At 48.5% G+C, this 23846-nt stretch overlaps 1 protein-coding gene across 10 annotated transcripts in view; it reads right to left on the bottom strand.

The window, feature by feature from the left end:
* Window positions 1-563: 563 nt before the first annotated feature.
* Window positions 564-23846, bottom strand: part of PPP2R2D (protein phosphatase 2 regulatory subunit Bdelta) — a 52427-nt gene continuing 29144 nt past the window's right edge. For 2 of the 10 annotated variants that reach the window (XM_033209321.1, XM_033209322.1), the window contains 6 exons: window positions 22747-22844; window positions 17217-17382; window positions 13239-13416; window positions 11900-12064; window positions 9291-9552; window positions 564-1432 (listed from right to left, as the gene is read on the bottom strand). In XM_033209321.1, coding sequence (XP_033065212.1) covers window positions 1153-1432; window positions 9291-9552; window positions 11900-12064; window positions 13239-13416; window positions 17217-17246 — 915 coding nt within the window. In that variant the 5' untranslated portion in view covers window positions 17247-17382; window positions 22747-22844 and the 3' untranslated portion in view covers window positions 564-1152. Of the gene's footprint in view, window positions 1433-9290; window positions 9553-11899; window positions 12065-13238; window positions 13417-15885; window positions 16030-16725; window positions 16839-17216; window positions 17383-21556; window positions 21724-22746; window positions 22845-23846 lie in introns of those variants that run through there. The other 8 variants (XM_033209317.1, XM_033209318.1, XM_033209319.1 and 5 more) reach the window with 8 other exon arrangements.

Here is a 23846-nt window from a genome sequence, read left to right on the forward strand (position 1 = left end):
CACAGAAGCAAGCTCTGATCACCCAGCATTGTTACAGCTCTGTATTATATGTCTTGGAAAATCTTGATTTCTGGTATCAAAGATCTTACTTGAAAAGAAACAAACGTGCTGGTGGCGTCATGTAATTAAAATTAGTTAATTTTCCTGGTTTGAAATGCAGGATGAAATTTAGTGTGCATATGATTTTAGCAATATTTAAATAGTATACTCCCCCAAAGTACTTTTTCAAAAGCCTTAGAAACAAAGCACATGTTTCTTCATCTGTAGTGAATTTGAGGCTACTTTAAACCAGGCTAATTGGATGGCAGCACTTTCGGTTCTTCCTTGCAATGTTCTTTCTCAGAGGTGGCCTCGGTTGTGGTTTTTCCCAGACCTTACCTGGTGTATCCGATGGGGTCCTACAGAAACAGAGCGGGCGGCAGCTTGGGGACAGAAATGCTGCACACATCCCCCCATGCTGCCAAAGAAGGGGCTTACACATTTCTCAAACAGGTAGTTCCAAAGAAGAACCCTGCATAACTTCATTCTAGGCAATGAAAGCAAATGAAAAGGCAATGCTTATGTTTGGATTTAAAAACACTTTTTATAGCGTGTTGTTTTTATTGAGTGCTCACACCCGAAGGGGTGGCGGCGGATGCTGTGGGTGAGTGGGGCCGCCTGAGCCTGCTCGGGCCACATCCACACATCCACAGAGCCCACCCGGACTCAGAGGAAGGCTGAGAGGACACGGACGGTGGCCACGCCACGCTGCAGTGAAGGCCCAAGTGCGACGGCAGAGAAAGAGGGAAAGTCGAAGGAAGAGCGGTAACTGACAACAGTAACTTTTCTCTTGGATGTTAATTTTTTGGTCTATAAATTGGAAAGGAAGGCTTGGACTGAAATAAATACATTTATTCTGAGTAATGGCCTTTTGGGAGCAGTGTCAACTCTGCTTCGAGAGCGTCTCCATGTGAGCAGTAGCGCCTGCCTCGCGCCTCACCAAAGGCGGAAACACACCGGGCCTCCAGCGGCGGCAGCTTTCTCCTGTGTCTGTGAAGGGGAAGCAGCAGGTGCGTCACTGTTCTTAATGGAGCGGACAATGATGCCTTTCTCTGACAGAAAAATGATCGGCTTAACTATGCAAGACAAGACTCGGTCCTCACGTTCGCGTCCCTAGTTGATTTTGTCCTGGAATATGTACAAGTTATTGGTGGCAGCCACGGCAATGACATTGTCCGCGGGGTGCCAGGCCGTGTGCAGGATCTTCTTGTTCAAGTCCAGACTGTCCACACTGATCTCGTCTTTCTTCCGCTTACCCCCTGTACACACCTTCCTGGGTTTGAGGCTGGCGCGGGGTTTGCTGCTCTCTCTCGAGGCCTCCAGGGTCACATCCCTCCGCGTGTCTCTGTCAAACATTCTGAAGAAGTTGTTGTAGGACCCAGTCATGATGGCGCTGTTCAAAACAAGAGCAGAGAGCAGCACTCCTAAGTGGGGGGAGCAAGGAGGACTCAGACCCCACCCCTGGGGTGCACAGTGCATACCACCCTCCCCCACAACCCAGTTACTTTCAGAACTCAGGAATGAACAATCCCAGTACCAGTCCGAAGAGAAATGCTGTGAAGATTCTTACTGAACTTTATATATCATCGTGTCAGTAAGAATAGTCACAGGAGAGACAAAACAATGGAGTCGCACTTTTAATGACATCAGTGTATTTTCTGAAACAATCCCACCCATTTATCTCACTCATGAATAACAGTACAGTTTCAGCCTTAAATTCTGCAGGTTGTCAATAATTCATAATGACCTGAACATAATCCTTATCATGTTCAACAGTTACTAGTCATATCTGTCCATGTTTCTTCAGAGTTAAACTGCTTTTCTATTAATTTCAAAAAGTTTCCTTCAAATGAAGCAACGGATAGAAATAGTGAAAATCTTTTTTTTTTTTTTTTTTTTGAGGCGGAGTCTCGCTCTGTTGCCCGGACTGAAGTGCAGTGGCCGGATCTCAGCTCACTGCAAGCTCCACCTCCCGGGTTTATGCCATTCTCCTGCCTCAGCCTCCCGAGTAGCTGGGACTACAGGCGCCGCCACCTCGCCCGGCTAGTTTTTTTGTATTTTTAGTAGAGACGGGGTTTCACCGTGTTAGCCAGGATGGTCTCGATCTCCTGACCTCGTGATCCGCCCGTCTCGGCCTCCCAAAGTGCTGGGATTACAGGCTTGAGCCACCGCGCCCGGCCAATAGTGAAAATCTTAAACACTGGGCAAAGTGTGGCAGAATTTTAGAACAACTGCATTTCACAACACATTCCAGACAATACAATACTGTCCATGCTTTTTTCTTCAAGATCAATTGTAATGGCTTTCAAATGTCTCTGCTGTCGAAAAATTCCACGAATGCACACATCCTCATAACTTCATATTGGCAAAAACCTCTGCAATCTTCCTTTTTCTACAAAAATGACAGAAAAATGGCTGAATGATAGCAAACACTGCCATGATTTGACCCATGGCTTTATGAGTCCAGTTTCTGATGAAAGATGTGTTCAAACAATGCCCTTCTGATTTCTCCAGCAGTCCTCGAAGCTCGCCTGCTCTTCGTATTCTGACACTGACCTGCACCCTCACGTCCTGCCCCCGTGGTCATGCACGGCGGGAGACCTTCATGCCGGCACGTCTTCAAGGTGCCATGAGAAAGAAGCCGGCTGTTTCCCTTCCATGGCCCAGCACTGACCCCAGCTGCTGGCAAATATCTAGTGTCTGGCTGACCTTGTCTAAAACTTCAAAGCACGAAAAAAAAAAAAAAAAAGACAAACTCAGAAAAGAGAAATTGCACTCAGCTATCCATGTTTATTTCACATCTCCTGCTTCCATCCAGGAGTCCACAGCACCGCAGGGGCAGGAGACACAAGATGTGCCCAGCACCCTCCAGCAATGCCAAGCTGTGCACATGGTCTTGGAACAGGGGTGTGCAGCCAAGTTGGTACGTGAGGGCCATCGACTGGGAGTTCCCGAAATTAGTTTCCACATAAAACACAATGTTTACGAAAGGGTGAGTATAAGAATGTGTGAATCTGAAGCTTACGTTTATGTTATTAAAACTCAACAGCAACCATTATTCAGAACACAGACGACAAAAGATGTATGGCCGACACTGGAATTGCTGGTGCAAGGGAAGAATGAAAAGCAGATCAGCTTTTATACAGATTTATGATCCCTTTTAAATTCTCCCCAGACAGTGCCAGCCCCAGGGTGGGTGTCTCCACGCTGCAACCCAGGGCGCTGCCCAGCAGCCAGGTGCTGGCCCAGGAAGGGAACAGCACAGACACAGACACAGACATAAGCGCATAACTGGTTTTGTGAGGCGGCCTAGAACACGAGAAGGCGCTGCCACACAGAGAATCAGGACTGGGCTGAGGCAGCACTGCAACGCCTCACTCCCCTTCATCAGGTCCCTCAACAGAAGTTTCCAGGCAGGAAGACAGGCGTGTCTGTGAAAGTAAATGGACTAAGCAAGTGTTACTGGGAGTGCTTTTAGATGGTCTTGGGGATATGTAATCTAAGGGTATTTTGCAATATTTGAAATATATCAAGAAGAATAAAGAATACAGTAACTATCCATGTACCTGCAAGTCACTGCTAAGACAGTGAGCACCCCCACACACCCCAAGTCACTGTTAAGACAGGGACTCCCCCCACGCATACTCACAAGTCACTGCTAAGACAGGGACCACCCACCGCACACCCCCAAGTCACTAAGACAGTGAACCCTTCCGCACACCCGCAAGTCACTAAGACAGGGAACCCTGCGCACACCCGCAAGTCACTAAGACAGTGAACCCTCCCGCACACCCGCAAGTCACTAAGACAGGGACCCCCCTGCACACCCACAAGTCACTGCTAAGACAGTGAACCCCACACACCCACAAGTCACTGCTAAGACAGGGACACCCCCACATGCCCACAAGTCGTTGCTAAGACAGTGACCCACCCCTGGCACACCCGCAAGTCATTGCTAAGACAGTGAACCCCCCCACACTCCTGCAAGTCACTAAGACAGTGAACCCCCCACACTCCCGGAAGTCACTAAGACAGTGAACCCCCCGACCCGCAAGTCATTAAGACAGTGAACCCCCACACCCGCAAGTCACTGCTAAGACAGGGACCACCCACCGCACACCCCCAAGTCACTAAGACAGGGAACCCCCTGCACACCACAAGTCACTAAGACAGTGAACCCCTCCACACCTGCAAGTCACTGCTAAGACAGTGAACCCCTCACACCCGCAAGTCACTAAGACAGTGAACCCCCCAACACCTGCAAGTCACTGCTAAGACAGGGACCCCCTCGCACACCCGCGAGTCACTAAGACAGTAACCCTCCTACACTCCCGCAAGTCACTGCTAAGACAGTGAACCCCCCAACACCTGCAAGTCACTGCTAAGACAGTGAACCCCCCACACTCCCGGAAGTCACTAAGACAGTGAACCCCCCGACCCGCAAGTCATTAAGACAGTGAACCCCCACACCCGCAAGTCACTAAGACAGTGAACCCTCCCGCACACCCGCAAGTCACTAAGACAGGGAACCCCCTGCACACCCACAAGTCACTAAGACAGTGAACCCCTCCACACCTGCAAGTCACTGCTAAGACAGTGAACCCCTCACACCCGCAAGTCACTAAGACAGTGAACCCCCAACACCTGCAAGTCACTGCTAAGACAGGGACCCCCTCGCACACCCGCGAGTCACTAAGACAGTAAACCCTCCTACACTCCCGCAAGTCACTGCTAAGACAGTGAACCCCCCAACACCTGCAAGTCACTGCTAAGACAGTGAACCCCCCACACCCGCAAGTCACTAAGACAGTAAACCCCCCACACACCCGCAAGTCACTGCTAAGACAGTGAACCCCCCAACACCTGCAAGTCACTGCTAAGACAGTGAAACCCCCACACTCCCGCAAGTCACTAAGACAGTGAACCCCACACACTCCCGCAAGTCACTGCTAAGACAGTGAAACCTCCACACTCCCGCAAGTCACTAAAACAGTGAACCCCCCACACTCCCGCAAGTCACTAAGACAGTGAACCCCCCACATTGTGTTGCCACTCTGGAAAGAAAGATGATCTTCTATCCCGTTCCCAGCTGGGGTCCTCACTTGCTAGAGTACATATGTGTCATCCCCACACACACTTATATTTTGAATAGTTACAGATTTTTTTTTTTTTTTGAGACAAGGTCTCGCTTTGTTGCCCAGGCTGGAGTGCAGTGGCACGATCTCAGCTCACTGCAACCTCCGCATCCAAGGTTTAAGCCATTCTCTTGCCTCAGCCCCGAGTAGTGGGATTACAGGCATGCACCACCATGCCCAGCTAATTTTTGCATTTCTAGTAGAGATGGGGTTTCACCATGTTGGTCAGGCTGGTCTCAAACCCTTGACCTCATGATCTACCTTCCTCGGCCTCCAAAAGTGCTGGGATTACAGGCGTGAGCCACTCACTGCGCCCGGCCAATAGTTACCGATTCTTAAAACAAAACTGTCTTGTATGTCTTAAACATGTTGTAGTCATTGTGCTGTACACATTCCTCCTGAAATTTGTGAGATCCACCTATGTGATCCATGTAGTTCTAATAACTGATTCTCACTGCTTTTCAGTACATGTTACGATAGAGAACAACTTACCTGTCCATTCCCCTAATTTTGCACCTGTGGGCTGTCTCCAGGTGTTTGCTATCTCAGGTATCTGAGCATGTTTTCTTGTCTGTACATGCAAGAAGCTCCCAATCGGACTGAATGTCACCAAGGAGGCCCACAAGAAGGGCACAGGGTGAGACCACCAGTCTCCACCCTCTCCCCTACACCATCATTGTTCTGACGGGCGTGAAAGGACGTCCCTCTGGCTTTACTTGCTGATCACTAAAAAGGATGAACATTTCTATTTGTTTTTCCATTTCTCCGAAACCCCATTCATGGTGTTTGCTCCTTTCTGAATTGTTTGCCACCTTCTTGTTGACTCCTAATTCTGCACCTCTTCTGGACACTTAATCTCTGTTTGTTATGCTTTTGGGGATTTTCACTTTTAATTTCAATATAAAGAAGTTTAAAATTTAATGTAGTTGAATTTCTTAATGTTTTCCTTGGGCTTTTGGGGCCTTGTTAAATTTAACGCCCTTCTGTCTCCAGAGCTCACGAAGATGCCTCACTCAGGCTTACACACACTCGGAGCTTATATATTGTGTGGGGCTGGTGAGGGCTCTAATTTTTCTCCCCCCAACACAGTTAACTAAGGTCGTCCAGCTGGCAGAGCTGCCGAGTCCGCACTGCCCTTCCCTGCCAGCTGCGTTGCCCTATCTGTCTCAGCCCCTTTCTGCAGGGCCACGATCCCTTTACAGCTCACTCTACTGAGTTTCCTGTTGTGATACATTGTTTCCCATTTGAAAATAATTTTATCACAAGCAGATTCTTGAACAAGTCATCTATTTCAAGGCTTGCCTCTAAGCTGGCGGTGGAGAGTCACGAGTCACACTTGCTGGATCTGTCACACGGCTTCTGGCTCCCACTGTGGCCATGGCAAAGCCGAGTCTCACTCTCGGTGTCCGCTTTCGGAGGTAATTTGTGTTTTTTCCTTGGGTGCATTTAAGATATTCTCTTTGTGTTTGGTGTCCTGCAATTTCATGATGACATGGATGAGCATTTCTGTGCCTCCTGATTCTGTGTATTCAGGCTTTCATAAATTAGCAAAAATTGCTGGCCACTGTCACTTTAAGCCTCACACCCCACACTTCTCCGTTTAAACGTGTGCTGTGCCTCATCCTGGCCTCCACAGTTCCTAGTGTCTCATGTTTTCTGTTTGGCTCTTTAGCCCCCATTTCTTCTGGTTTTCCTTTCCATCCACTAATAGAAGATCTGTTTAGCCAAAATGGACCTGCCGCTAAACCTACACAGTTTCATCTATCACACTTGTCATTTCTAGATGCTCTGATTCCTTTCCAGTCTCCAGGTCATGTTTAGCAGTCATGTGGTTCCTGGTTCAGGCTGTTTCCTTCCTCTAGTCTGTGAATATCTCAAGCATTCTTAGTTTATCTTCTTTAACTTAGGATCTCAACAGCTGCCTTCTTGGAGGTTCAGTTCTGCTGTGGTTCTGCTGACTTGCTCATGGTGGCTTTTCCTGTATGTGCTTGGTAATTTTCACCCGTGAGCTCATGTTTAGATGATTTTAATGTGAGGAAATCCAGAGAGATCTGGGTGTGTTGGCAGCAGCCACCCAGCACGTGTGTTCTCATGGAGTCTGCCAACAACGCCATTCTCTCCACCTGGGCCACTTCTCAGGGCTGTGCTTCCAGCAAGCGGCCTTGAGGAATGAGATCATGTCTCTTCTGGTCAAAGTGCAGGTGTGTTTACTGCCCACTATGAGAGCAGTGGAGTTCTCCAAGCTCAGTGTGCATCAGCCACGGCCTCATGTGTCCAGCCCTGGGGAACCCAGACCAACAAGAGGCTCATGCTGCCTGCGGTGCCACGAGGACCCAGGAACCTCATGTCTTCAGTCAACATCCATGAGATGCTACAGGCTGACAGGTCAGTCTGCAAACAGAGTAGAAGCCAAGTTGGAACCACGCCGGTCCGTCCCGATGCCCGCCCACAGCCCTCACAGTAGAAGCCAGAGCTGGAACCACACCGGTCCGTCCCGATGCCCGCCCACAGCCCTCGCAGTAGAAGCCAGAGCTGGAACCACACTGGTCCGTCCCGATGCCCGCACACAGCCCTCACAGTAGAAGCCAGAGCTGGAACCACACTGGTCCGTCCCGATGCCCGCACACAGCCCTCGCAGTAGAAGCCAGAGCTGGAACCACGCTGGTCCGTCCCGATGCTTGCACACAGCCCTCGCAGTAGAAGCCAGAGCTGGAACCACGCTGGTCCGTCCCGATGCCCGCACACAGCCCTCGCAGTAGAAGCCAGAGCTGGAACCACGCTGGTCCGTCCCGATGCCCGCACACAGCCCTTGCAGTAGAAGCCAGAGTTGGAACCATGCCGGTCTGTCCCGATGCCCGCACACAGCCTTGGTGGAGGCAGGAGCTCCACGGCGTGAGATTTGACAGATCATAACGCAGCCGAACAAACCCACACTGCAAACCCTGTGCAGGGAGGCTAAGCTTCCACGTCTCAAGGGAGTGCTGGCCACCCCCCATGCAAGGCCTCAGACAGATAAACTGCACTTTGGACTCCACCTGCCAGTGGAGGGAGACATCATCTTCCAGGGTCCCTGTTCCAACTCCACACCTCGTGTGGGCCAAGGCTTCAGCTCTTGAAAATACCACGCTCACACAGGAAGAGCCACCGTGACCAAGTCACTGCGTGTGGGACAAGGCTTCAGCTCTGCACCACAACCTGCTGTTCACGGGCGCAGTGGTTCCCGCTATGGGCTGATGGCCCTGAGGCCACCCAGGGCTGCAAGGCTGCTCTCAGAATAGATGCCTTCAGAAGCTGCTGTTCTGGTCTCAGCTCTTAGTTTCTGGCTGTTGTGAGATTTCCCTTGCTTATCTGTGGGCTCCACTACGCACCTGAAGAGACATCTGCTGTATCATATCCAGCATTTCTAGGTGTTTATGCCAGAGGGTTTCGCAGAATATCCAGTCAATCACCTATTGCCAATAGCAGACTCTTCTGTACTTTTACATTCTGAACAAAAATTCTGTATTAAAATGGTGCAAGATAATCTTCCATCATCTGAAACATAACTTTTTGCATAATAATAAAACATAGCTGTCAACCACACTCATCATAGTATCTTTAAAGAATGTATACAAAATAAATTATCAAGGTCCTAGAACCAGCACATGACAAATTACATCAGCGTTTCACACCAGCCATGACCACGCTGCATCTGGGCACAACAGGCAGTGGCTCCGGGGTGTTTTCATCCACTTCTCTCCAGAAGGAAGAGCGGACTGCAACGCGGCCGTCCCAGTGAGGTGACTCCCTTCCCCACTTCCTTCCTTTTCACTCATCTTTGGCATAATAAAAAGTAATAAAACTAACATCCACTAATCATTTAAAACACAGCCGGCCTGTACCTAGCGCTATACTTCTTGTCTAAGTATAGATGGAATGACAAGCTAGGTGAGAAACGGGCTCAGAGATCCTATTTTCTCTACTTTGATACTATCATCCATCAATCAAAAGGTCTGGAAAACACCATCTATGAGCGTCTTCCTCTGACGCTCCAGGACAGCTCGCCTCCCTCACTGACCTTGCACTCTGGGAAACCAGCAAGCTTGGGGCGACGGCTCATCTCCACGCAGGCCTTACCTATCCGAACCGTTCCAGCAACACTCAAACTTGTCAAAGATGCAGTCGTTCTCATAGAGAGAGCAGAGCTTGCTGCGCAGGTACTCGTGGACTTGGTGGGTCTCCACCGGCCTGCTCTCCATGTTGAGGTCCCACACCTTCACCGACAGGTAGTCTCTGGTCATCATGTACCGCCCACTATGACTGAATTTTACATCAGATATGGATGAAATTATTTCTGAGAAGAAGGACCTACTGCTGGGATCTTCAGGCTCTTCAAAAACTGAAAAACAAAATAAAACGTTTTCAGCTTCTGTTTAAAAATCAGAGAACAAATCATTTTCAAGTTCAAGTAGGATGTGGCCCCTTCATACAGACTCTGGAAGGGCTTGGCCTCAACAACACTAGGTCTTCTGATCTTTCTGATTCTCTAGGTTTTCTGATCTTCTGTGACTTCTGTGGGCAAGAGCTTCAGATACGACATTCTAGCACCAGCTATGGACAAGGGACGGGCATCAGGGATGGGCATTAGAAGCAGAGACACCCAAGTCTCATCCGGACCCTGAATCAGAACCTCTAGGCAAGGTCCTGGGCACCGTAATCTGTGGGAGCTCCTCGGGGCATCCTGATGTGGGCCCAGGTTCAGCACCACCGCATTCCTGTAGGAGTGTCTTTGCATCCTCACGGCACCAGGCCCGAGCATGTGAAATCCTATCGCATACACATCACAGGAAGACATAAACAGCATTACATGGTCACGCAGACACAGCAGTCTGCGTCTCTGAGAAACCGCCTGCTTTTCGGAGGGTTCACAGCTTGTGGGTCTGCAGGAGTGACCACCCTGACCGGCAACACTGTGGTCCCGATTTTAACCACCAAGATGGTCCCGCCGGTCAAAGCCAGCCAGCAAAGATTTGTCTCCAATACTGAATACTCAAGTTCTACTGTGACAAAACTGGATTCCTATTTTCAGAAAGATCTGGGTGCTTCCTCAGCAGACCTTGCTTTCTCTGCAGTAACTTGACAGAGTTCCCTCCACCTGCACCTGTGGCAAAGAGAGGCGCCCACGGCCCCACTGGGCCACTGACCGCCCTAGCATAAGGTCATACCTTAAGGTTTTGTAAACTTCAGGCCAGGAGAGATGTGCTTCTTCTTTTTTTTTTTTTTTTTAAGAGACAAGGTCTTGCTATGCTGCCCAGGCTGCTCTCAAAACTCTTGGGCTCAAGTGATGCTCCCCACTCAGCCTCCAGGGTAGCTGGGACCACAGGTGCGCACCACTGCACCTGGCTTGTGCTTCCTTGACCTTAAGCTGCTTTAGGTTTTTTCTTTTTTCTTGAGGTAGGAGCCTGTGTGTGTGTTGGCTTAGTATCCGAAGTTAACTTGAAGCCAGCTGTGCCGACACCAAGCATTTACTCAAATAAGTCACTCTGATGACAAACAGAACTGGAATCTGAAATTATTTACTCAAGAATGCTATGCTTAAGATACAGGCCAAATGCTATGACACACTGATCTTCATCGCAGGAATTCTAGTAGAAATACGGAATTCTTAAAAACACACCTCAACCTCAGGAAAGAGAACAGGCAAAAAGGCTGCTGAGCAAGGTCGGTGGGCACATTCCACCGAGGCACTGGGGGCGCCGCTGCACACGAGCAGTGACTCAGTCTGGTGGGACTGACTGGTGGCTTCCCCGTTAGAGGAAGTCAGTGGACACACGTCTACCTGTTGGCACTGGAAGAAGGGTCAGCAATGTTTCAGGACACTGGGCCATGCTGACTACAGTGCTCTATCAAGTCGAGCCCATTCTTTACGGCTAAAAATAAAAACAAAACCAGAACCCCCCGCACCTAGAAGGAACTTGAAAGCTCAGTGGATTAAAATGCTAGACTTTCAGCTCAGGGAAGTGGCTTCCAATCCAGCCAAGCTCAACACAAACAGAGCTCACTCCAACAGCTGGGAACAGCCTCCTGTGTGCTGGCGGCTTCAGCCCGGGTCTCACGCACAGAGGCAGAGGCAGCAGCTGGCTCTTGGTGGGACCCAGTGCTGGCAGCCTCTGAGGAGACACCTGGGCTCTGGGCATCAACGACCCGCTTCTCGGTGGCACCACAAGCACCCACCCTACAGCCGCAAGCCTGTGGGAAGCACAACCTCGAGCTCCACTTACTAGCAGCAGCTTCTGACCCAGCCGCGCTTGGACGGCCCCAGCAAAGGAGGGCTCCCCAGGTGCGCAAAGGTACTTGGGGAACAGGAAGAACCCTCTAAGTCTTTGGAGACAAGTCAATGTCTGAAGAACAAGTGGCTCTAAATGAGATGCTTTAAAAGCCGCCAGGCACGGCTGGGCATGGTGGCTCACGCCTGTAATCCCAGCACTCTGGGAGGCCGAGATGGGGGAATCACCTGAGGTTAGACCAGTCTGGTCCATATGGTGAAACCCTGACTGTACTAAAAATACAAAGATCAGCTGAGCATGGTGGCACATGCCTGTAGTCCCAGCTACTCGGGAGGCTGAGGCAGGAGAATCACTTGAACCCAGGAGGCGGAGCTTGCAGTGAGCCAAGATTGCGCCACTGCACTGCAGCCTGGGCGACGGAGCGAGACTCCGTCTCAAAAACAAGACGCAGGCACTTACACTTGGAGTGTCTGTCGCACAGGGCCGAGGAGCGCATGTCGCACAGTCGGATGGTCCCTTTGCTGCTGCTATAGACGAACACGTTGCACTGGTGTGGGTGGAACTCGGCTGCGGTGATGACTTCGGTCAGCTCCTCCATGTTAGCAGGCTTGATGTCCACGATGTCTGGAAGGGTGTGGTTAAGGCACAGTGCTCGGCTCAGCTGGTTTTAATTAGTTACATTCGGTCACGTGAAACAGGATGCCAAACAATCCACAGGGTGAGGTTTAGGGGATTAGCTGTTAAGAAGCCGATTACACATCCCGAATTCCAAAGGAGCGCCCGGTAAGAGGATTGGGATGAGCACACTCAGACGGCAGCAACGCCCCGGCCCAGGGGCAGACCCCGACACGCGAATACCGCTTTCATCTTGCTGCTATTATTTTTTTTTTTTGCTGCTATTATTGTTATACAGAAAGCCCTTAATAGCAAGATAGTACATACTTAATCATATAAATAGGAACAGCAAGCTAGCACCATCTGTGCAAAATCCCACACTCCCATACAAAACTACACTAGCAAGAAAACCGCCCTATTCCAAAAGATGTTGCTCTTCCTGACATGAAGAGTTCATTCCGTGTAGTTAGAGCAGATCCAACATGGCAGGCTGCCCTATACAGAAATCCTTCGACTGAAAAACACAAGGAAGGGCAGAATTCAGCTGCGGGTCAACTCAGACCAGCAGGCCCCATTTCACCCTGTAAAGCTGAAATAACTAAGAAAACCAACATATGACATGGGGCCCCAGCTCAAGCCGCTGGACAGCAGAGGGAGGACGGCAGGGGCCCTGGAGAGGCTGCAGATGAAGCAAGCCCCCTGCTCCCGGCTGCTGGCTGGAAAGGGGCCCATATGAGGAGGGCTGGGGCCGCGCAGACTGTGCACAGCCACAGAAGAATGCAAGTTCTAACTGGAAGCTGCTGCTCGGATGGATGACGAAACACCGCTCTAACCTAAGCCAGTATTTTCTACCATCCGTTAGCAAATTTAGAAGAAAAAAAAAAAAAAACACATAAAGTTGGTTTTTCAAATGCAGCCTATTTAAAACTGTCTCTGACTAAAACAGGCCAGCAGTGGACTTCAGGTAATTCCCATTACACATAACTTTTTCCCAAAGGTAGAAAGAAATTTGTATCTTTAGGGACAAACATTTCAAATCACAGAGAACTTTTATCACAGGCTGCTGTGCAGCGACGGTATTTACAAGGCCAGATTCTGAGATACAGGTGTATAAAGGAACAAGAGAAATCACTATCTAAACAGCACCTCAGGAAAACGCCAGCGTCCCTCTGAGGAAGGATACTAAAGCTTCTATCTGTGATTTCTAAGTGCCACAAATTAATTCTCAGGTCATCTGCAGAAAGATACGTTTCATGATCACTATTTACTGAAATGGAATTTATATGATATGTGTGAGCATTTGCAAAAATTCGCCGTGGACTCGCTTCTACCATAAGATCCATGGGCTTCAATATTGGGACCTAAAAATGGAAGGAAATAGGAATTCAAAACAAAGATCACAGCAGCATATAATTAGAACACTTACAGTAGATAACGAAAGAGGACAAGTTTATATTCACGGCTAATAATTCTGTTCAGGCAATACCCCCAAATAACCAATTAGCAGAGTTATGAAAATACGCTACAAAATGGAATACTGTCTATTCCAAGTCTTCCCCCTTGCTTCCATTACCAAGGTCAACATACTCCTGCTGAAGAAAGGAAGATCAGCTGGCACGGTAACAAGCTGCCCAGGCACCGAGGCCTGCGGCTCCCTCTCCCATGCGTCCTCTGGTGGCCACACTGAGACACTGGACAGCAAAGTCTTCCTGGTGGCTCAGCTGGGCCCCTCCCTTTGTCCTCTCCTTGCTGCTACATGCACAAACCTCCTCTCACTGCACCAGGACTATGCTTCTTGGTGCAAACCCCACAAGCCTCCACCGGCTCCAGGGACTGGCAGGGTGCACAGGAGGGTGCTGGGGAGCTGAGGATGTTCCATTTCTTGATCTGGGGCTGACTACATGGGCATGTCCAGTCTACAAACATTCATGGAGCTGGTCACTTATAGGGCAGACGTATTATTTGGAGGCATGTATTATTCATTACACTTCATCTGAGGTTAAAACAAAAAGTAAAAGGTACCTCCTGCACCCATCTCTGTCGAGTGCTGTGGTCAGGGAGGCTTCTAGGAAAGCCCAATTCACACTGAAATGGAAAGGGCAGAGAGGAGAAGGGTGCTGGCCGGAGGCCGCCTGAGGTCCGAGGTGAGAGCTCAGGTGTGAGGAATAGCATCACACATGAAAAAAGGACAAAGGTCTGCATCTCCCTAACACCCAGCTGGAAGAAAAACATAAGCTTTAAAATCAAAACAAAAAATTAATGAGAGTATTTTTTGTTATTCTTGTAATTAGAAACCAAAAGGGAGAGCCTTGAAAGCTTAGGGAAAAAGAATCTCTCAACTGAGTCTTGTCTGGCCAAATTCTGTAAAAAACGAACATGGAAAAGTGTGTGTACTGAGACTTCCCTATTTTAACCCAGTTAGTGCTGACCACAGCCTTGGATTCTCTAGATCAAGAAGAGTCAGTTCAACAAAGTTCAGGTTTAAAAAACACACACCTGCCACAATCCTCTAACAAATCTCCCATTAATCAAAACACGTGATAGCTGCAATACTTACAAAGACTCCTTCTTTTATTTAAAAAAATTTTAATTTACATATAAAATAATTTGTTTTCATTTTTAGAGATGGGGTCTGGCTATGTTGCCCAGGCTGGTCTTGAACTCCTGGGCTCAAGTGATCCTCCCATCTCAGTCTCCCAAAGTGCTGGGATTACAGGTATGAGCCACCGTGCCTGGCCAAGATTTCTTCTTTTAATTATATCCCTTTTCTGGCACTAAAATAATTTAAGAGCAACAATTTAAAAATAGCAACATTTCTGACTCTTACCCAGTTAGGCTCAGATACATAAATAGTCCATTCTGAACTGTTAGAGAGGTACAATCTCAAATACTGACCTAAGTCATTGTACAGAATTACCTGTCTGTGGTCTCTTCCCCATGCACTGACTAATGAAATAACTACACTTCTCACACGCCTTCAGTAGGGCCACCAATTATACCCGTTTTATTTAGGCTAAACCCACAAAAGCAGCCTTGAATAAAACCAAGACTGGGCCTAGTAAAGGCCTACTGTTTTCCCAAAATGAGCATGGGAGCTCATGGGTCGTGGCAGGGTCTGATCGGGAGGAACGGGGTTTCTGAGGGTGGGGTATGCACAGGTGCCTGGGTGGGAGGTGGTGTTGGCTGCAGAAGAGACGGACGAGACTGGAGGGGGTCAAGTGCCCACCCCCGGGGGTCCCATCACACTTCTACTTTAGGGTCAGCAGTTTCATGATGAAGGAACTGCACAACTCGTGTTACTGTCACTAAAAGTGATTTACACTCATTCATGGATGCAAAGGCAGCGGCACTGTGTATCAGATACCACCACCATTTTGGATCGAGACATCTTGGCTCACATGAGGACCCTATAAACTACATTTTCAGCATAGGCCACAGCCTTTCTCACTTTGATGAGCTCATGGGAAACAGAGTGATAACATCGATGTGAGAAGTCTGAGGACACTCCTCCTGGGAAATTGGGGAATGCACGACCCCAGGTGCACCCACCCCGCACGGCAAAGCTGGAGAAATGGCATCAGAAGAGACCCAGCGTCACTCCCAGGGGCACGTGTGTGAGGGAAAGGCTTCTGCAGTATAGCGTCCTTCTCTGTAGCCCTTCAAAGGCTAATGTGGAATGGGCTCACTCACTCGGTCTTCACTTGATAAACAATAGCGTAACGGGCTGAAATCTCATTAAAAACCAGCCACCCAACCCAACCAACTCAACCAGCCACACCCACCGCCCCCCAACCAAACCACCCAACCAAATAACCAACCAACTAACCAACCGTTTTCAAATCTAGTAATGGCACTCCCTTGGGACCAGGCACGGTTTCCTTCCAGGGGACACACCTCTGCACAGGTGCTGGATTCTCACCAAGACACACCTGGGCTTGAGTCCAGTTTGCCGGCCACCCTTCACCATGTTCCATCTAATTTAAGACACACATCAGTCGTACGTAGCACCAGGCCAATTATAAGACATTGAGGTTTTAAGTTTTACCCGATTTCACAGATGTTAAAATGTGAAAAAATCTAGGCATTGGAATTGACGAAATATGGTCATTTCATACTGCATGAGGTGGGGGGGGCGGTAGGGGGGCCAACAATGGAGCAAATAACTTAACAATTAAAAAAGTAATGATGCTCATGGACGGACAGGTGAAGAGTTCTGAACTGTCAGCATCTGCCTAAGCCAACTCCCAAGAAATGCCATGAGAACATCCTGAATGCATCCTGATGGCCACAGCTTATCTTTCGATCTGCAGCCTGTGCTGTTCCAGCGGCGAAGTGTTCGGAATTCCATCTGAACTTCACCCTGCCAGGTGCTGTTCCGAACCTTCAGAGAGACGGGTGGCTGGTACGTCCACCAAGATTTCTGCTGTACAAGTGGATGTGAGTTTCCCCTTAGTATTGCAGTATTGTCTAAGGACCACATGTGACTTTCTGCCTTTGTGAAAATAGGAGAAAGACCTTGCTCTAAACACACACTCATGAGCGCAAATGACTTTCATGACTCAGGAGGCGGACCTCACAGTATGCCACCGAGCAGGACTCTCCAAACGGCAGACATAAACGTTTATTCTTAACGTCTGAATGGCAGTGGAGAAAGAAAAGGCAACGTATACCCGTAGTGCAGTGATTCTAAATGGATCTCGAAGTCTTCCATCTTCGTCCTTCAGGTTATAACCTTCTGCTCTTTTATCCCGTTCACTTATTTTCCATAATTTTATAGTTTTATCTGAAAATAAAAACCTCATTCTCCATATGAAAAGAAAAACTGTAGCATGCATCACTACTGTTTGAGCATTATATTAGAAAGCGGTGAGGCCCTATGTCGGCTTATAAGCTATGGGGTCTTTGAACACGAGTATTTCCAATTGGAGGTGTTTTGCACAATAAACAAAGATGTGGAGACGTGCAGAGTCACATCCTAATAACGTGCATGTGTGGTTTTTGTTGCATACTTTGAATTTTCAACCTATCACTTGCTACCTTAGATAAATTACCCTCCCCCCAAAATTTAAAGCAGGAATAACTTCTAAAATAAAAAGGAATCTACACACACAGAAAATTAAAAATAAAACACTAAATCAGCCACTTAGAAAACAATTCTTACCATTTGTAGAGAGTAGAAAATGAGCAGCATTCTGTTGTGGTAACCACCTAATTTTATTAATTTTTTCCTCAATTTCTAGACTTTTCAAATAGTCAAACTCTGGTTCATGACTTTGAAAAGTGCTGTAAACATTATATTCTCCCCTAGAATGAGGGCGGCTTTTGTTCTGCAAAGAAACATGAAAGCTGTTTTAATGAACAAAGCACAGTGCAGAGAAAATTTCTGTACTATAAATTTGAATATCAAATGACCATATATATTTTTTAAAGCTAAAAAATCCTGGCTTAAAAAAAATCTCTAACAGATGAAACTCAGAATCAATGTTTTGGGGAAAAAAAACAAAAAAGAAAGAACTTGATTTCCAACTCTTCCATTCCACTTCTAGGTATGCATCTGGAGCAGGGTCTGCTGAATGCAGCCTGCCGATTTAGGGCAAGTGTTAATGGAACAGTCAGGCCCACGTGTGCACATACTGTCTGGCTGCTTCTGCACCATCTGGGTAGAGGTGAGTGGTTGTGAAAAGGCCGCATGAGCTACAGAGGCAAAAATGTTTGCAATCTGGCCCTGGAGAGAAAGCGTCTGCTGAGTCTGCTCTACAGGAGAGCCGGCACGGGCCCGAGGAGTGTGACACAGCGATGTGACGGCTCCAACACAGTGGTAGTGAACCAGACGCCACACGCATGCCAACCAGAGGAGAAGGGCACCAGTAAGCCACAGAGCCATGCAGGCTGAGATAAATGAGCCAGCACAGACAACGGCACAGTGCTGCCCAAGTGAAGCAGGCCGCACAGGCACCCAGAGTGAGGCGCTGCTTACATACGTACAGAACAATTCTGTTACAGAAGTAGAGAAACATGCTTGGGAAGATAATATACCATCTTTGAAATCATAAGCAACTCTGGGAAGGTAGAGAGAGGGAGAAAGAAAAAGACAGGGAGGAAAGTAGCAGGATGAAACGGGGAGGGGACAACAGGAGCATCATCGGTATCCCGAGCACTCTCTTTCCTTTGATGAAGGGATAATCTCTGGGTAGTGGGTTTGCAGGTGCATCTATATTAACCTCTGAATCTTCTGCACACCCTAAATGAAATTTTCTATTAAGTATTAAATATTTCATAATTCAAAATCAAGGACGCCAGTATTTTCATTCTTGCTCTATAACCAATATCTAATATCTTAGGTGTTTAACATTTTAGTACATGTGCTAAAGAAACAGAACTAAACGAACTTTTAGGTCTAGACAGATGTTCCTTTATATTTCCAATCTGATCAAGTATCAGGAGAAGACACCCCAAGGAGCTACCCACACCTCTCCGCTGCACCAAGTCTGACGTGCAGGGCACTCCTCCACTGAAGCCTCCGTGGGCAGGAGCCGAGCGCCTCGCCGCCGACTGCCCCGCGTGTGCGGCACAGGGCAGATGTTGAAACTGCTCTCCTTTGACCCTCTCCTACCCCTCTACAAAAAAGCACAGCCCCTCAACAGACGGTTCTATCGCAAGGGAGAAAAATGGAACCGAATTATTTAAAAAGAAAAATCTGTATAACTAAATTAGTCCTATGCCCAAGACATTCATCTATCAAGAAAAAACAGCAGAATATAAGCAAAAAAATAAAATGTCCAAGTCAAAGTGCTGCTGCCTGCGCCACCCTTTCTCCCAGGAGCCAGAACAAGAATGGTCCCTGGGCTGCAGGCTTATCTCTCTGCCATGAACCGGTTCCAACTCCCATCCCAGACACCCAAAACCCAAGCAACCCCTCAGCCTCCTCCAACACTCCAAGATCTCATGGAGAGCCGTTCTGCTAGGGAAAGGAACTCTAAAGGAAGCCTCGGCGGGGACAGAGACAGGAGAGTAGGGGAGTAACATACAGGAAGAGGAGGAGGAAGCAAGCACCTTCTCTTTTTGGACATGCTGATTTCTGATTTAACCTGATTCCTGGGGACTAGAGCTGAGCCTGGAGGGCAGGGAGTTGCACAGCCACATCCATAAATTCTGTGTGCCTTAGTTTTACCAGCTGGGCTTTCCTGTAAGACTTAATCTGCACAGAAAAATAAGAAAAGCTTGAAACTCAAGGTGCTGACTATGCTCCCTACTCATCTTCTGCACAGCCAGAGCTTCCTGACAAGCTTCTATGGGCCTGACTCCTGAACCTCAGGCCCTGCACCTTCCACCATCTGCTGGGGCACTCACTAGCCTTCTGAATCCCCCATGTTCCTCTGACTCTAAGATGCGCAGGGGGACACCTCTGAACCTTGCTGCAGCTTCTAACTGGGAACTGGGGTCGCTTACTGGGCAGCAGCTTCATCCTCTTGGCGGCTGCAACGCCATCCGCGGCCTCTCTGACCACGGATGAAAACGTGCACTGCCACCCTCACCCACACAGAAACACAGGACCACAGTCAGGGTCACACATGGCAACCAGCGAAATATTCTAAAAACAGATGGAACATGAAGGTCTTTCAGATGTTAACCAAAATACGAAGGAAAAGAAAAAAAACTGCCCGGGTTTACCAAGTTGCAGTTGACTGGGTTTATTAAAGAACTTTAGTAGGGACTTGCTCCTGTGTAAATCTGTCACTCACATAACAATTTAATACATCTTAAATAAGCACTTAAAACTCTATAATATCCAACATATTTTAGAACGAGATGCTTGACTTTTATCATGGTCTGTTTTATATTTGAGACTATTATTTTTGGGGTTAAGCAATGATTAACAAAAACAAGAGAAATTCCATTTTCTATCCTAAAATCTGTTAGGCAGGGATGAGGTATTTTCCCTAAGGCTGTCGCTACAAGGACAGACTTTTTAAAGAAGCTAAAAGTGAAGTTTTGCAGTAAGATAACCATGACTCAGCAATTTGTTAAAAAGTCCTCCTGCTGGTCAGGCGTGGTGGTCCATGCCTGCAACCCCAGTACTTTGGGAGGCCGAGGTGGGTGGATCACCTGAGGTCAGGAGTTCGAGACCAACCTGGCCAACACGGTGAAACCCCATCTCTACTAAAAATGCAAAAATTAGCCGGGCGTGGTGATGCGTGCCTATAATCCCAGCTACTCGGAAGGCTGAGGCAGGGAGAACCACTTAAACCCGGGAGACGGAGGTTGCAGTGAGCCGAGATCATGCCATTGCATTCCAGTTTGGGCGACAGAGCAAGATTCCATCTCAAAAAAACAAAAACTCCCCCCGCTTTAAAAGTATTATTTAAACACCACAACCCACTTTTACTTCTGTTGAAAAAGGTAAAGTGTATGGTTCTTTTTTTTTTTTTTGAGATGAAGTCTCGCTCTTGTTGCCCAGGCTGGAGTGCAATGGTGCAATCTTGACTCACTGCAACCTCCGCCTCCCAGGTTCAAGTGATTTTCCTGCCTCAGCCTCCCGAGTAGCTGGGATTACAGGCATGCACCATCACGCCCGGCTAATTTTGTATTTTTCATAGAGACAGGGTTTCTCCATGTTGGTCAGGCTAGTCTCGAACTCCTGACCTCAGGTGATCGGCCCACCTCGGCCTTCTAAAGTGCTGGAATTACAGGCGTGAGCCACTGCGCCTGGCCAAGGTATATGCTTCTTAAGTAGCATTGTGTGATATTCTACTTCTGAGATAAAAATACAAAATTATAACTATATCAAACCGTGAAGATTTAGAAAGACTGATAATATACTTACTATTCACAAAAGGATTTCTTACCATCTCAAATCAGAGAAAACAGGAATTATAAAAATCTTTAACTACCTGGACATAATCAAAATTAAAGCTGCAACAGATATGTTTTGATAATGAAATTGATTAGCACCTGTCAATTTTCCCCATGTGGCCCAGGGACAGTTATCCTCCAGGCTCCCCTTCCTGGGGGCAGGGCCAGCGCTTCCTGCGTACAGATCTGCAGAGTGGGGAACCAGGGCCCACCAGCCTCTAAACCAAAGTTCACCATGCAAATTTAGAGACCAGACTTTGGAGATGATAAACTGTCCCTTTCATCTGTTAGGAAATTCAAGAGACAGGAAGGGCAAGGGACAGTATTTACACTTTGTTAAGGAAAAGGCAGGACAAATATTTCAGACTCCAGGCATGGCTGCACCGAGCCAAGGTTTCTGCCCGGCATCCTTGCCTACCACATCATGATCTCGCTTCCTTTATCACTGGCTCATTAGGACCTCTGACGAGGCTCCAGAAAGAAGAGAGAGGGGGCTGGCAAGGCATCAGTGAAAAGGAAGTGCCGTGATCTGGAAGCCAGTGTTTGTTTATGAGCTGTGGGCTCCGCCAAGGCCCACACTCTGAAGGTTCCCTTCCCTCTGGACAGGTGGAGCCTTCAAGGGGGCATGGAGGAGTGAGTGCTGCTCACCTCTCCTTGAAGGGAAGAGAGAATTCACACCCCTGCCAGACTTCTCTGCAGGAAGTGCTGAGAAAGCGGCTCACAGCACTGCCCTACAGAACGCTCTTCTCCCTCACGGCAGGGCAGGACGGCGGGGCTGGGCCAGAACCCGCACAGGCGAACAAAGGGATTTTCAGAGACAGCCGCCTGAGTTCTTATGGGATGAAAGCACACAAATGCCCCTCACCACCACCCTGCATCCTTCAGGGGCCCCAGCGGAATCCCCTCCCTACTCACACAAATGCCCCTCACCACCACCCTGCATCCTTCAGGGGCCCCAGCGGAGTCTCCTCCCTACTCACACAAATGCCCCTCACCACCACGCTGCATCCTTCAGGGGCCCCAGCGGAGTCTCCTCCCTACTCACACAAATGCCCCTCACCATCACCCTGCACCCTTCAGGGGCCCCAGCGGAGTCTCCTCCCTACTCACACAAATGCCCCTCACCACCACCCTGCATCCTTCAGGGGCCCCAGCGGAGTCTCCTCCCTACTCACACAAATGCCCCTCACCACCACCCTGCATCCTTCAGGGGGCCCCAGCGGAGTCTCCTCCCTACTCACATAAATGCCCCTCACCACCACCCTGCATCCTTCAGGGGCCCCAGCGGAGTCTCCTCCCTACTCACACAAATGCCCCTCACCACCACCCTGCATCCTTCAGGGGCCCCAGCGGAATCTCCTCCCTACTCACACAAATGCCCCTCATCACCACCCTGCATCCTTCAGGGGCCCCAGCGGAGTCTCCTCCCTACTCACACAAATGCCCCTCACCACCACGCTGCATCCTTCAGGGGCCCCAGCAGAGTCTCCTCCCTACTCACACAAATGCCCCTCACCATCACCCTGCATCCTTCAGGGGCCCCAGCGGAGTCTCCTCCCTACTCACACAAATGCCCCTCACCACCACCCTGCATCCTTCAGGGGCCCCAGCGGAGTCTCCTCCCTACTCTGAAGACAAAGGCCTTGGAGACTTCACCGGGCTCAGCAGCTGAAGCCAGAACTTAGAGATTTTCTGAAAGGAGACTCTGTATGGCCAATGGGATGGAACTGAATCTTAATGAAATGAGACAACGAGAAAATAATTTTGCTTCCTCCCTTCTAAGTTATATGCGAAAGGTTGAATAATTGCATTTGGTTTGTGGACTGAAAATTACTGACCTCTTGTTCACGCTGAAAAATAACAACTCTGCCGCCCTTGTCTCCTGTTGCAAGAAGATCTCCAGAGTAATTAAACTCAACGGTGGAAATGATGTCCGCTGTCAACAAAATACAGAAGCGATTTACCAGATGCGGTTTTGGGGAGGAGTCACGATACCAAAAAACTAATAAAAAGGATCAAAAGAAAGATAAACATACACAACGTTCTCCCAGAATAAAGCAAAATTGTCATGGCAAACTTGTAATTGCCAAGCGGCCACTCCTTGGTTCTGGTGCAGAGAACCTGCCGGCACAGGTGAATGGGTGAGTTTTACTCCACCTCCACGTCGCGGCCCCCGGTGCACCAGGATTTATCTAGACTGCGTTGTCTTGATACAAGGATAAAGGGTAGAAATTTAGAAAATTCATTTTTAAAAGAAAAAAATGGAAAAAAATGGGTCCTGAAGAATGTTGCCTAACTTTATAATGCATACCTAATGTTAACTTTTACAATAAATCTGATTCTTATACAATAGTAATAAAAATGTTGTAACATTCTATGCTTTGTTGGCTTCTGTACAATGTAATATTCTAGACAGTAGAGGTTCCATGTCACTGTCTGGATACAGTTACCACCATTGATAATGATGACATCATTACCAAGTGAGACAACTGTCAGGGAGGCCTTGAGATCTCTGACACCACCACAAAGACCCCAGACACCAGCTCAACAGAGGCCAAGACCCTGGGGCAGAAGAAACACCACCACTAAGCAGTGCAGAAGTCTTCAGGTGTCCTAAGGCTAACCCTTCGGGTTGGGAGGGGAGCGCCTGGATTTATGACAGACATAAAAAAAAAAAAAAAAAAAAAAATCCCAGGTCTGTCACTTGCACAAAGATTTTATATTTTCAGGGAGCAGTTCCATGATGGACTCTGGAGGAAGCTGGCTTCTCTGCAGTGCTGCTATGTCGTGTGCGGACTGACGAGGATAAGGCCTGGTGTGGTCTCCCGAGGGCCCTGCCGGAGCTTGTCCTATGGTCACAGCGGGACTCTTCGCCTTACCCTGCAGGGTGGGGGAGTCTCAGGAACAGCTAGAACACTACAAGCTCACCCCCTGCTGG

The sequence above is a fragment of the Trachypithecus francoisi genome, unplaced genomic scaffold, assembly GCF_009764315.1.
Source record: "Trachypithecus francoisi isolate TF-2019V2 unplaced genomic scaffold, Tfra_2.0 Lachesis_group9, whole genome shotgun sequence".
Taxonomy (NCBI): domain Eukaryota; kingdom Metazoa; phylum Chordata; class Mammalia; order Primates; family Cercopithecidae; genus Trachypithecus; species Trachypithecus francoisi.